The sequence below is a fragment of the Camellia sinensis genome, chromosome 8, assembly GCF_055761805.1.
Source record: "Camellia sinensis isolate YWXY chromosome 8, ASM5576180v1, whole genome shotgun sequence".
NCBI classification, from domain to species: Eukaryota; Viridiplantae; Streptophyta; class Magnoliopsida; order Ericales; family Theaceae; genus Camellia; species Camellia sinensis.
The window spans coordinates 199,805,612-199,819,429 of NC_138968.1; the positions used below are offsets into that span (position 1 = coordinate 199,805,612).

Below are 13,818 nucleotides of genomic sequence, written 5' to 3' on the forward strand. Positions count from 1 at the left end.
CCATATACTTACTATTTAAGCAACCAACACACTTTAAAACCGGATTGTGAAACTGATTGTAACAATAAATGACAGCATATTATTAATACCTCAAAGCTGTTGATATCATTGAGAAGACGCCCAAAATTGCTCGTAAGCTTGTATAGATTTGCTATTCAGAACTGCAAACAATCTCCTTAGAGAGTACCAGACCCAACAAAATAAAGCAGGGAGGACAATTGGTCCGGAGGCAAATGATACAAAGCCATTGGTCATATATGCATCCCTTGTTGGCACTGACTTGTCCCTAGCCCATTTAGTTTCTCTCAACATAGAATTGATCAAATTCAACTACTGCTAGACAAACATAGCTTATCATCGTTAGATTGAATAATGAAATAAGGTCCAATCGCCCCTCGAGCCCTGCTTTACATTCCATCTCAACACCCTAGTCATGGTTGCTTCCACAAAAAGAAAAAACACAATGAAATATGATATGATTTCATTCTAGACAAAACTACTTATGAACCTGTACTAAATCAAAGGTAAGACGAACCATAAACTATAAATTATGATACCCATGGGAAATAGAGAGAATATGTTCTGCACCTTTTCCTGTAATTGTAGTAATGGAAATAAGGGAAAGGTGAAAGAATCCCAACAGACGAGCAAAATAGAATGTGAGATCATATAGATAGGGAGGGCATGATCATATCATCAAATCCAAAATACCTCATCCTAATATCCAAATACATCCTTAAAATATGCCTGATTGTTGGATGCATATAAAACTAGAGAAAATAATTTCTGCGAAACAGCTACAAGGTTAGGCATACATACATGTACAACACAAAAAGCAAGTTAGACAAAAGAAAACAAAAAACAAAAAACAAAAATCTGATCCGATCAAATAGTTATCGATATCCGATAAACGTAATTTTTTGCAGGAATAAAATACTTAATGAGCTCTAAATATTGAACAGATCGGATTATCGAAAAAAGACCTATGGTGAGCCACATTGGCCCGAACAATACGGTCCAGTCTGTTCACCCCTTACCATTTCTCTTTCACTTTCTTTAAATTTTTTATTTTATTTTATATTATCTCTTACTTTTTTTAAGAAAATTTATTTTTCCAAATGTACTTATTCCCTATCAACTTCCAAAGTTGTTTGGTAGAGTTTAACTAAGTTGATTGTAATTTTTTTTATTATATAATTTTTGCTTAGAATTTACTTATTTAGTGATTTTTTTAAAGTTTATTTTTGTCTTTAGTTAACTTTTCTTTTAATTTTTAAAAAAATTCAACACTGTTAAATTTTGCTCAACAAGACGCACTGTAAAATTAATTTTTTTTAAAAAAAATCCAAAAAAGATAATGGACTTTTGTTTGTGTGTGCTTATTTTGACTTTTTTAATTTCTTTTAGAATTTTTTAATTTTTTTCAAAAAAATTAGATTCATTTACACAACAAATTCGAAAAATAAAAGTTTTGACATAAATTTTTAAAAAAATCACAAAAGGCTAAAAAACATTTAGAAAGGGAAGCCTTATTAAGCTCACCCTATAATTTAAATAAGTTCAGAAAAATTGATTTATTTGAAAGAAAAAGGATATATTTTTAACTTATACTTTTTAATTATCTGTTTTTAACTTATAACAAATTATGCGAATACACTGATTGTGTTAATAATGTATATAGGATCTCTTTAAAATGAATACCCCAAAAGTCAAGACAGCAAGAAAGAAGCAGTGTGTTAATTGCTACATGCCATAAAAAGGATTGTTCACGCAAAAGGCAAAGTTGTAACAGAAATAGGGATCTACAAAATACAATTTCAAACGTCATTATAATAAACGGTGTCAAAGCTTGGAACCAACTTAAAACGATTAATTTTATGGAAATATAATCAAACGATTGTAGTTTACAGTGCATTTGTTGAAACCTATAAATAAATTCAAAAAAACAAAATGGGGGAAATTGGATAATGATATATCATAGGGAAATTGGTTCATAAATGATCTTTTTCACAACATTGATCAACTCATGTGAAGTGAATCCGTCATCCTTCATATAAAATAGACTCAACACTTCGAGCATCTTCCAAAACAAATCCTTGCAGGCTCGTGGAACTAGGCTTCCTTTTTCTTGCAAAACTAATCTCAGCAATTCTCTCCTTTGACTGACAATGATACTCTTGATCTCTTTAATGGATTCTTCTGCAGTAACAGTCCCACCACTGCCATCAACCATGTACAGTGATACAACATTCAATTTACCTTCCTTGGATTCCCTCTGCAATACCATACACTTACCAATTAAGCAATCGACAAACTTGAAAAACTGATTTGTGAAACTGATCATAACAATAAGAGACAGCACACTATTAATACCTCAAAGCTGTGGATATCATTCAGAAGACGCCCAAAAGTGCTCATAACCTTGTATAGATTTTGGTATTCAGAACTACAAACAACCTCCTTTGAGAGTACAGGCCCAACTAAATAAAGAGCTGGGAGGACAATTGGTCCCAAGGCAAACGATATGAAGCCATTGGTCATATATGCATCCCTTGTTGGCACTGACTTGTCACTAACCCATTTAGCTTCTCTCAACATAGAATTCATCAAACTCAACCACTGCCAAAAGAAAACATAACTTATCATCTTTAGTTTGAATAATGAAATAAGGTCCAACCTCGCTTTACATTCTGTATTAACATCCCACTGATGGTTGGTTCCACCAAAAGTGAATACAAAATGAAATATGATTTCATCCCACACTAAATTAAAGGTCAGATAAATCATAAACTATAAATTATGGTACGCATGGGAAACAGACAATATATATTTTGCAACCTTTCCAGCAATTGTAGGAATGAAAATAAGGGGAAAATGACAGCCAAACAATTCCAATGGACATGCAAAATCGAACGTGAGATAAAAAAAGATAGGGAGTGCGGGATCATGTCATCAAATCCAAAATGCCCCTTCTAAATATCCAAATACAACCTTAAAGTATTGCCTGATTGTTGGATGCCTATAAAACTAGAGAAAGGAAGTTCTGCAAAACCTGCTACAAGGTTAGCAATGCATACTTGTACAACACAGAAAGCAAGTTAAACAAAACAAACAAAAAAACATGTCCATAAACAAGCATTGACTACAGAAGGTAGAGATGGTTGGTGCCCAATGCCCATATGAACTTTTTGAAAAGGTAGAGGAAACAAGAATTGAGGACTAGAAAATTTCATTTTAACTCCCATGGAACGAAGATGAGTAACTCCACCTGCTGGGGAGAGTTAAGGTTTCAAGTGTAAGGAATAAGGGCAAGGGAAAGACCAGAGTGTAAGCATGTAGCCACTAGCCACTAGCTACTCACACATTAAAGCACTTCAAGGACCTCAAAACAGCAATTTCAAAAACCAAACACATCGCAGTGCCAAATGGGGCTGTATGTCGTCACAATCATAGCAGAAGTTCAATACAACCAACTAATAAAAACATAACTAGAGTTGTGAACCTATCTCACAATGTCAATTATGTGGCTTGTCACACTGCGACCCTGAATTGTGAAGGCCTTGGCTCCAATCTCAGATATTGTGCTTTGGAGTGCAGAAAATATGATCTGAACATGCTCAGAACAACAATCAACAGCAACATCAACATCCCATCTGTGATTCATAGCACACTATCACGTTTCTGCGGCAAAAGCCCACTAAGAGAATCTACAGAAATAATGGACCAACAAATGCTCCAAACAAAAGAAGGGCGAAACAGAAACATACTTTTCAACCAACTGAATTAGGTTCTCTAATTCCTCTATAGAACCACCAACATCAAAGAAGTCATCAACCACTGTTGTGAGAATGCCATTTTTTGCCCATGATATGCGAGCATCAGATAGTTCAGGAGAGAAAAGGGAGGCTGCAGCAGAGAAGTAACAGTACGCAGTCTTTTGCCTGGCAAACTTTAGCTTGTCTAGTCTGTTCTCTACAACCCAACTGCTGACATGGAAAGCACACTACAATTCATTTACACATCTGATATTTCATATTAAAAAATGCTATCTACCATGAAGCTTTACCTTGAAAATTACCCTGAATATGAAATGTATGGTATACATTTGAAGTTGGCGGAATGTGGGCCACACCGAAAATAAATGTGGTTAGACGTACTTTTCGGGTACGTCTAACCACATTTATATTCCCAAACAATTAAAGCATGAAACTAAAGCCATGATTCCATGGACTCAACACTTTTGGCAAGACCAGTTACCAATTATTAATACACACAATGCAAAGCCAATAATATTTCGTGGCTATATCAGTTTATGCACCTCTCAAGATATTTGAGTTCTTCACAGTGTATGGATTGGCAAATATTGAAATCTTCCACAGCCAGAGTTAGGAAATCTTCATTTCTAATATTTAATGAGCTGGCATAAGAACAGTAAACAATCAAGAAGTAAACAAATATCAACTATCAGTGATTGTTAACAGCTGAGAGGAAAACAAGGGGGAAAATTTTAGTCTCCACCTTGAGATAAAAATAAAAAGGAAAAACTACCAGAGATCTACCAATATGAAGTTTTTAGAATTCTTGTACTATCTGCATTGTAATGTTCTATGTATCTTCTGTTTGCTGCACGATCTAAATTTGCATGGAAGGGAAATTTAAGTGTGTCATCCACCTGAAAATGAAGAATCTTCACTATTTGACACGGGTTATATCAGGTAGACAAAACGAGACTGTTCAAATAAATATTTCAGATGGGCTTGACCATTTCCAAACTATTACAAGAAGCTACCTCTTGGCTAACAAACTTATCAAGTCTATGTGCATGAATTGTACAATTGTATAATTTCTGTTTCAGGAAATGACTGGACCATGAGTGTTGTTTCTCCAGAGCTGACTCATCTGGAAATATAATGATCTGTGAAGCTCTGCATAACTCAAGGGCATCACCAATTTCCTTTTGATGTCCAGAGAGGAAACTAGATTCATGCTTTCCTTTGGTTATTTGTGTTATGGGATCTACACATGTCAAAGGGGTTCAACTTTTAGTAAGCAAAAGAAAATCATGAAATGACATTATGCCCTAGTATGCTAATCAACAAAGTACCTGAAGAGACGTCATACCCATTAAGACGCAGTATCCGAAATGCCATGGCACAAGTGGCAGTGTCCAGGAATATCTCTTCCTCCCCCTGCAGCCAGCATCTTTTTTTTTTTTTTGTTCAATATTCAATGACATCAGAAAAGCAGGTTGAAGTGATAAGAAAAAGTAAATTACTTTCAAATATCATAAGTGTCACATGTATATGAGTAGAAGAGTACCTGTATGTTTCATCCAATACACTTTTGATTTCCTGCCTAAAATGCCGCTCAATTCCCAAACTTTTGAGACTGTCAACCATGCAAAGACGCGCATATATATCCAGAGGGTAAACTGTCGGAACTGAAGAGATGAATTCAACATAACCAACTGAGGGTTAGCAATATAGAAAGTAAATACATAAACTATAGACTAATGTGAAGGGAGTTACCAGCATTCCCAAACTTCTCCAAGAGTAAGCGCAGGTAATTAAGACAACCAGCATCCTGAAGGTGCATAGAAGCAGCTGCTGTGGTTGATGGGGAATTGAACAGTGAGCCATTCTTCCTCTGATATTTCAAGACCATTTCCCAGTCCTGCAACTTCCCCATTCCTTCTGAAATATATGCTAGGTAAGATTTCCTTTCCTCTGAGTAGCCTCCTCTAAATGAAAACAAATTTCAAACAAATCTAGGTAAATCACGGGGCCTGGTTCACCACATGTAAATCGAGTTATTTAATCTGATTCAATTTTGTTTAGTGCCATGTATTTTTTTTCTTCTTTCTTATAGAAAATAAAATTAGCTAGTGAAAACTTTGTGATTCTTTTTTATTCAAGCTATTCCAAGCACCAGGAAGGAACTGTTGTTCCAAGTCAACCAAAGTTTGAGTAGTGTTGTAAGCTTGAATTCTTCAATATTTAGCTTGGCTAAGTCTCATGTGTTTCATATTTGTGATCAGAGATCATAAATACAGTCAAGGTATCCCAAAAAATAAATCACCAAACAATGAAAAAAAATATACCTTCTGAGCTCTAACTCCCTCATGTGACGCATGGCATCTAAATCTTTTGGTTCAAAAGGGAGGTTCAAGTTTAAATCTTTGGCAAACTCAAGCATTCCAGGGAATATTATGTCAAACCCAATTGGAGAATGTTGATTCTCATCGGTAGCTGAAGTGATATTCAACTCAATAAAACGTAGACCTGCAACAAGAAATGTATACCTATCCAGTGAACATATATGAAGGAGAGTGAGCCAGATGAACACAGTGAATACCTTTGTTGATTTGTTCTTCACCAACACCCCATCGCTTAAGTGCTAGGATAGATGCTAATGTAGACGACAGGGCATCTTTAATTAATAAGGGATGACGATGAGGAAGACCCCATGAGCCATCGCTGAGCTGATTATCCAATAACCAACCAATACACTCCGGGAAACAAGGGGTCCCAAAAGAATTTGGAGAAGGGACCAACGCTACCCAAGCTGTGTCATATGAAGAAACAGAAAGCTGGACCTCATTGAACAGTTTCTTAATTCTTTCTTTAGTCCCATCAAAGTACTGCATGTAGTTTTACATATTATCAATTAACTTACTCTTGGGTGTATGCAGGGGGGGGGGGGGGGGGGGGGGGGGTGTTTTAAGGTGAAAGGGAGGAGGAGAAAATAGGACATATTACAGTATAATCATACCAGGACAGCATTGTTAGCTTCTGTCATTGTTTTAGCTCTAGAATCCTGAGAGCCTGAGAGAAAGAACAAGAACAAAGTTCACCAACACAATATAAAGGAGTTAGTTGAGAACAAAACTCAACTTTGTGTTATATATAATTTAAAAGTCCACAGTATTTGTTACTCATAAAAAAAACGCCATAGTGTTTTTGGTTTGGACCATGAACAAAGATTGCTACTTTTTATGATCCCACTGAGGGGGACATAAACCCTCTTACTAAAGCAGTTGATTTGATTTCCTCTTCTACAAATCGATATGACATTAACACAAAGATGACCTTGGAAAAGTGATGACTGTAGATAATCCCCTTAGAATGAAGTTAATCGCATTGACACTCTTACATAAATCTTTCTTTAATTTAATTTTATTTTATGGCAAACACACATAATTTCAGTTATGGTGTAATAACTGCTTGCTCCTAATGCAAGCATTCCTAAAAGAGGATTTGAGTTTGAGCACAGGCACTTTGTGCAAATAATGGCAATGATTTGGTGAATGTCCAATTTCACTCCTCCTAACACCCACGATGTGAGGAATTTAATTAACAATTTATATATATGTATGAGGATCAGCTAGTGAAGTTAGACAAGAAAGGCAATATAAGGAAGAGGATGAGCAGAGGTTTACATAACTAATAAAAAAATATATGAAAAACTAGTTAGAGTGCGCCGTGGATAGATAAAGGGAAAATCCATAAATTAATATGATCCAAATTCATAAAATTGAAATTCAATCTTGTAAGACAGCATTTCTTAATAAAGAAACAATTCATGAGTTAAAAAAAATAAAAAATAAAAAATAATTAATGAAGAAGATCAAAGTCCCAACTTGGGGTAATCCAAGGAGATGGGAGGATGGAAAAAGTTGGGGGTGGGGTTGGATGGAGTGGTGGTTTGTATGTAGTCTTCTGCTGCCCTCCTCCCCTCAGTCAACCCTAAAATTGAAGAAAGGTTAAGTAGAGGAGGAGGTTGAAATGCCTGAAACGAGAGCTAGCAAAATTCGAGAATTGAAAGACTAATTCATTTCATATAAATAAACACAGACACAGACACAGACACAGACACAGAGAGAGAGAGAGAGAGAGAGAGAATGGGAATTGAATTCGACAGACAGCAATTATTATAATTTATATTATAAAGTGAAGAACAGGCGATGTCGTTGTGTCGTGTGCATGTATAAATACATACATACAAATGCATACAAAAGGTGAAGTTGACAACAAAAAAATATTTATTTATGGTGGGTTACTGCAGATAACAATTAACAAACTCAGATAGAGATAGCACATGTATCAATCAAATGCCACGGAAACCCACACAGAGAGAGAGAGAGAGAGAGAGAGAGAGAGAGAGAGAGCAAACTCAGATAGAGATAGCACATGTATCAATCAAATGCCACTGAAACCCAGAGAGAGAGAGAGAGAGAGCAGACCAGAGAGTGATAGGGGGGAGGAGAAGCAGCAGCGATGGGGTTTATGGGCAAAAAAAGGAGTGCTGGGGAGGAGATGATACATGATGGATGCTTCCTTCCTATTCCTCTGTTGCTCTATTCCTCTTCCTCGTCCACGGACCACGATGCCTTTAAAATGTTTTGGGAAAGTATCTATAAAAAGTTGATTTTTTTGATTTTTTTTTAAGCTTACATGTGTGAGTTAATTTAAAATTGATAAAGGGTTAGAAATTAACTTTTTATCAATTTCTTAAAAGTGCATGAAATCCATTCTAAAATATCATGAAATTTAATATAAAGATTTTTCATCCTTTAATTAGTATGTAATATTTTATTACATGGGATCTAATGGTGGTGAATCTTTCATAATCATTTTCATGGATAATTTTTTTTATAATCCTTAGTATGACTCAATTATATTTAGTGTGCTTTGTTTTAATTTTTTTAAATTTCACTTTTTAAAAATTAAAATTTTTTATTTTTTATATTTTTTTATTTTTGGTGAATATTTTTAAAATTTTGAGTAATTTTTTTTTATATTTTTTAAGATGTACTTTATTTAGTTGTATCTCAATAGTAAAATATTTGTGAAAAAAAATTTAAAAAATTAATAAATATAAAAAATATACTGAACTTTCTTATTTTTTGTATTTAAGGAATTTTAAAAAAAAAAAAATCATAAATATTATACTTTTTAAGTGTATTTATGTTAAGTGTATCTAAAAAATTAAAAAAATTACTTAAAATATTAAAAAATCATTAAAAATACAAAAATGCGGAAAATAAAAAAACAAAATTTTTTAAAAATATTTTCTGAAAATCAGAACCAAACAAGCTGATTCACACTCACACACACACTTTTTTTTTCTTCATTAGTTTGGTGACGTTATTGTTTGTTTATGTTTTTTTTTTTTATAATTTTAAAATAATTATATTTTTTGTCCAAAAAATTACAACAAAATTTCAAAATCTTTATGAACAAACAAAACTATATATTTACTTGTTTTAAAAATAAATTTATCATTCTCTTCCCGCGTCTTTAACCAATTTTTTCACTTAATCAAATATATTTTTTATTTTTATTTATTTTAAAGCTCTATGCGAATCAAACATATTATTTGTTATGATTATTATTAGGGGTGGGCGCGGGTCGGTTGCGGCCACGGAACCTCCAATCCGCCATCCGTCCGCCAGATTGGCGGATTGAAGAAAATCAATCCGCATCCGTCCGCCAATCCGACGGATGTGGATTGAGCGGATTGGCGGTTTGGCGGATGGATGCGAATCGGTTTGGCGGTTTAAAATTTTATAAATTTTTAACATAATTCAACTTGTGCACTTCCTCAAAAAAAAAAAAAAAAAAAGTATTACAATCAATGACTTAAAAAAGTATTACAATACTGTATGCCTTATTCAAAGAAAGAAAGTTTAAAACTTTAGAATATCACGATCACTGCATGCCTCATCCACATATTACAATCACATCATGATTCATCTCCATAAAGTATTATAATCTGTGATTCTTAAAATATAATAGCAATTCAAACCACCAAAATCATGAACAGAGCAGTGTCTACATATGTTTTTGAAAACAAAAACCAACTAGCATATATCATATTTTCTATTTATTAATTTTAGAGTTAGATTTAAAAACTAAAAAATATAGATGAATAATACGTTTATTTTTCTCAATTCAAAAAATATATTCAAGTTGAAAACTTTTTTTCAACAGAATATTTAAACTCTTTTTCAATTGAAAACACAAACATAATATTTAAACAAATTGAAAATACAAAGTTTTATAAATTACTAGGGGTGCTCACGATTTGGCGGTTCGGTTGCGGCCACAAAATCTCAAATCCGCCATCCGTCCGCCAAATTGGCGGATTGGAGAAAATCAATCCGCAACCGTCCGCTCGTCATCACGCATCCGTCCAAAATGCGGCGGATCGGTTCGGTTCGGTCGGTTTTGGCGGATCGGTATATCCGCTGCTCACCCCTAATTATTATTATTATTATTATTATTATTTTTTGTAAACAAGAAAATAGAAAGCTGCCTAAAAATATGTCATTGTTTAATACACTGTATAGGAATAGAGAAAGTAATATAAATATTTATAATTTTGTTTAGATTTAGATATTTTATAATAAACTAATTAAATTTTATTTACAATTTACGATTGTGAGTAAAATTCTTGAGAAAGTTTTAAGTATAAAAACAGAAGAGGAAGGAGGACACTAGTGTGAGAGAAAAACACAAAAACAAAAAACAAAAATGTTTGAAATTTGGAAAAGGTTAGGATAATGATATGAAAAATGTTAGGAACCCTCAATATTTTATCAAATATTGTGCCTGTTTGGCAGAGCTTAATTACAGTTTATTTCAGTTTTCAACTTAATTTAAGCTATTTTGATGTGTTTAGTTTAGCTTATAGCTTTTTGGAAGTCAAAAATCAGCTTATTCTTTGAGTGAGACAGGAGATGCTTTAAGAATAAGTTGGAAATCAACTTAAACTGAAAGTTATAAGCTATAAGCTGTTGAGGCATAAGTTATAAGTACTTTCCCACAACTCTACCAAACAGGGTCATTTTACTAAATATCTCATATAAATGTATTAAATATCTCATATAAATGTAAAATTCATACCATATAAATTATACACTCATATAAAATATTTAATGTAATATTTAATAAAACATTTAATATCTCTACCATTACTCAATATCGCACTAGTAAGTTGTTGGGCATTGTAGCATAGATTTGGTAGTACTACATATACCAATTAATATATTAATTAATGTATCAATATTAATTATAACATTATTATTGAGCTCACTCATTAATTACATTATAAATTTTAATTTTTTTAAAAATTATATTATATTATCAATTAATATACTAATTAGTATATCAATTCACAAATATATATCATTATTAGCGTAGATTAGTTGCGTGGAGGAGGGGTATCAAATAAGGAATCAAAAATGATTTGCACCCCCAGTTTTTCAAAGCCCCAGTGACCCCAGTGTTTTCTTATTGGCTGGAAATTTTTTTTTTTTTTTTTTATCTACCAATCACAGAGCCCCATATGGAGTGGGGGTGCTGGGGTCCCAGCACGGTTGAATAAGGAATAGATACGTTATAAACGCAGGCAATCTTAAACTAAAATTATATAACACAATCAAAATAACGACAAAATTATGCAAACAAATTAAAATAAAATAAACAATTTACTAAAAAAACACGCGCTCACAATTAACCAATATTGGTTCCAGTGGCGGCTTTGGGAACAGGCCACAAACCGGTTGCTTTGAGCCTCGAAAATTAGTTCGAAAAAATTCTTTAAAAAAAATGGATTTAGAGTGGGCTGTGCAATGAACATAACAGTCAATATCGTACAATTAAATAAATTTATTTTGAAATTTATTTTAATAATTTAAATAATTTATATTTTAAATTTATATTTTAAAATATATCGAGTATAACATATTTATAAAAAATTAAGTTACGTAACCTTTTCATCTATTCACATTTGTATATACAAAAATAAATAATAATTATAATTTAAAATATTAAAATGAATATAAATGTGAGTGAATGAAAATGTTAATGATATTCGATAAATTTGATTTTTTATAAATATATTCTACTCGATGTACTTTAAAGGGAACTTTTTTGATAAATCCATTTTCTAAGACCTTTATTCCATCCAACCCATATTCTTTTTGACTATTCCATTAGGTCCAATTTGAGATAAGTAGACCAAAATATCCTTTTCATCTACTTATGTTCCATTTAGTTCACATTATTTTCTTATGTTTCAATAAGTCTTATTAGGGGTGCAACTCGGGCGGGCTCAACCCGAGCAACCCGAGCCCAGCCCGAGTTTTTTTAGGGTTTGGGCAACTATATCTTGTAATCTGGACGGGCTTGGGCAGATTTTTTATGCCCGAATTGCAATTCGGGCCGGACTTGGGCAGAACCAATGGCCAACCCGAGCAACCCGAACCCGAATTCAATTTAACATATTATATAAATTATATAATATATAATATATAATATATAATATATATATATATATAATTTAATAAATTATGTAATATATATAAATTAAGTAAAAGAGTTAGTCTTAATTTTTATTTTTTATTTTTTTTTTGGTTAGTTTTCTATCATTAGATTAGCATCTTTTATGTCTACCCTTAGATCTACCTACAGGTTTCTGAACTCGGACAATTCGGGCAATTCGGGCAATTCGGGCAACCCGAGTTCAAAATACAAAGCTTGGGCCGGGCTTGGGCAACAATGTTCGGGTTCATGGTCGGGCTTGGGCGGGCTTGGGCAGTGCCAAATACAATTCGGATCGGGCTTGGGCAGACCCCCAACCCGACCGAACCCGCCCGAGTTGCACCCCTAAGTCTTATGGGTGACTTGATTACCAAAATACCCTTAATGTGAATGTTCACACCGTCAATATAAATGTTTATATCATCAATGTGTAGGGGCCCGGCTCACGTCGATCCTCGTGGGTGCCCGGAAAAATTCGAGTCGGGCCGGGCCGGCCCACAAGTCAAAAAAATAGGTCCGACCCGACCGGTTGATAATATGAATATTCACATTGACAAATTAACATTAACATTGATAGGAGTGTAAAATTGGCCTGCGGCCCGTGGGCGGCCCGAGACCAGTCCGTTGCCCGGGGCGAGCCCGGGCCGGCCCGTTCACAATATGAATATTCACATTGACATATTAACATTAACATTAACATTGACAAGAGTGTAAAATTAGCCCATGACCCATGGGCAGCCCGAAGCCCCGGGCCCGGCCCGGCCCGTTGACAATATGAATATTCACATTGACATGTTAACATTCACATTGATAGGAGTGTAAAATTAGCCCACGGCCTGTCGCTGGCCTGAAACCCGCCTGCGGTTCGTGGGCTGCGCTGGGCAGGCCCGGCCCGACCTGTTGATAATGCAAATATTCACATTGACATGTTAACATTCACATTGATAAGAGTATAAAATTAGCCCGCGCCCCGTAGCTGCCCGAAACTAGCCCACAGCCCGTGGGCAGCCCGGGGCGGGCCCGACCCGACCTGTTGACAATGTGAATATTCACATTGACATATTAACATTCACATTGATAAGAGTGCAAAATTGACTCGTGTCCCATGGGTGGCCCGGGGCGAGCCCGGGTCCGGCCTGTTGACAATGTGAATATTCACATTGACATATTAACATTTACATTGATGGGAGTGTAAAATTGGCCCGTAGCCCTTGGGTGGCCCGAAGCCCGCCCGCTGCCTAGGGCGGGCCCAGCCCGGCTCGTTGACAATGTGAATATTCACATTGACATATTAACATTAACATTGATAAGAGTGTAAAATTAGCCCGTGACCCGTGGGCAGCCCGAAGCCCGGCCCCGGGCCGACGCGGGCCCGGCCCGTTGACAATGTGAATATTCACATTGACATGTTAACATTCACATTGATAAGAGTGTAACATTAGCCCGTGCCCCGTGGCTGCCCGAAACACGCCCACGGCTCGTGGGCGGCCCG

General features: G+C 34.9%; 1 protein-coding gene across 1 annotated transcript; it reads right to left on the reverse strand.

Annotated features, from left to right (window-relative positions):
* Positions 1-1,849: 1,849 nt before the first annotated feature.
* On the reverse strand, positions 1,850-8,390 carry LOC145789291 (ent-kaurene synthase-like 1). The gene is made up of 14 exons (XM_082884919.1): positions 8,243-8,390; positions 6,772-6,824; positions 6,355-6,640; positions 6,101-6,281; positions 5,529-5,740; positions 5,320-5,440; positions 5,105-5,202; positions 4,790-5,016; positions 4,560-4,672; positions 4,319-4,417; positions 3,768-3,983; positions 3,512-3,653; positions 2,374-2,619; positions 1,850-2,275 (listed from the first exon to the last, which is right to left on the reverse strand). The coding sequence occupies exons 1-14, from the start codon at positions 8,322-8,324 to the stop codon at positions 1,976-1,978; spliced, it is 2,376 nt and encodes a 791-aa protein (XP_082741045.1). The 5' UTR covers positions 8,325-8,390; the 3' UTR covers positions 1,850-1,975.
* Between the last annotated feature and the right edge of the window lie 5,428 nt (positions 8,391-13,818).

Bases quoted from the DNA above. Each gene is read 5' to 3' on its own strand.
- LOC145789291 (XM_082884919.1), bottom strand. From the start codon at position 8,324: ATGTATCATCTCCTCCCCAGCACTCCTTTTTTTGCCCATAAACCCCAT. The intron at 6,282-6,354 runs GTATTCACTGTG...TTCTTGTTGCAG, and splicing joins TGAAGAACAAATCAACAAAG to GTCTACGTTTTATTGAGTTG. The intron at 3,984-4,318 runs GTGCATAAACTG...CCATGTCAGCAG, and splicing joins GAACTCAAATATCTTGAGAG to TTGGGTTGTAGAGAACAGAC.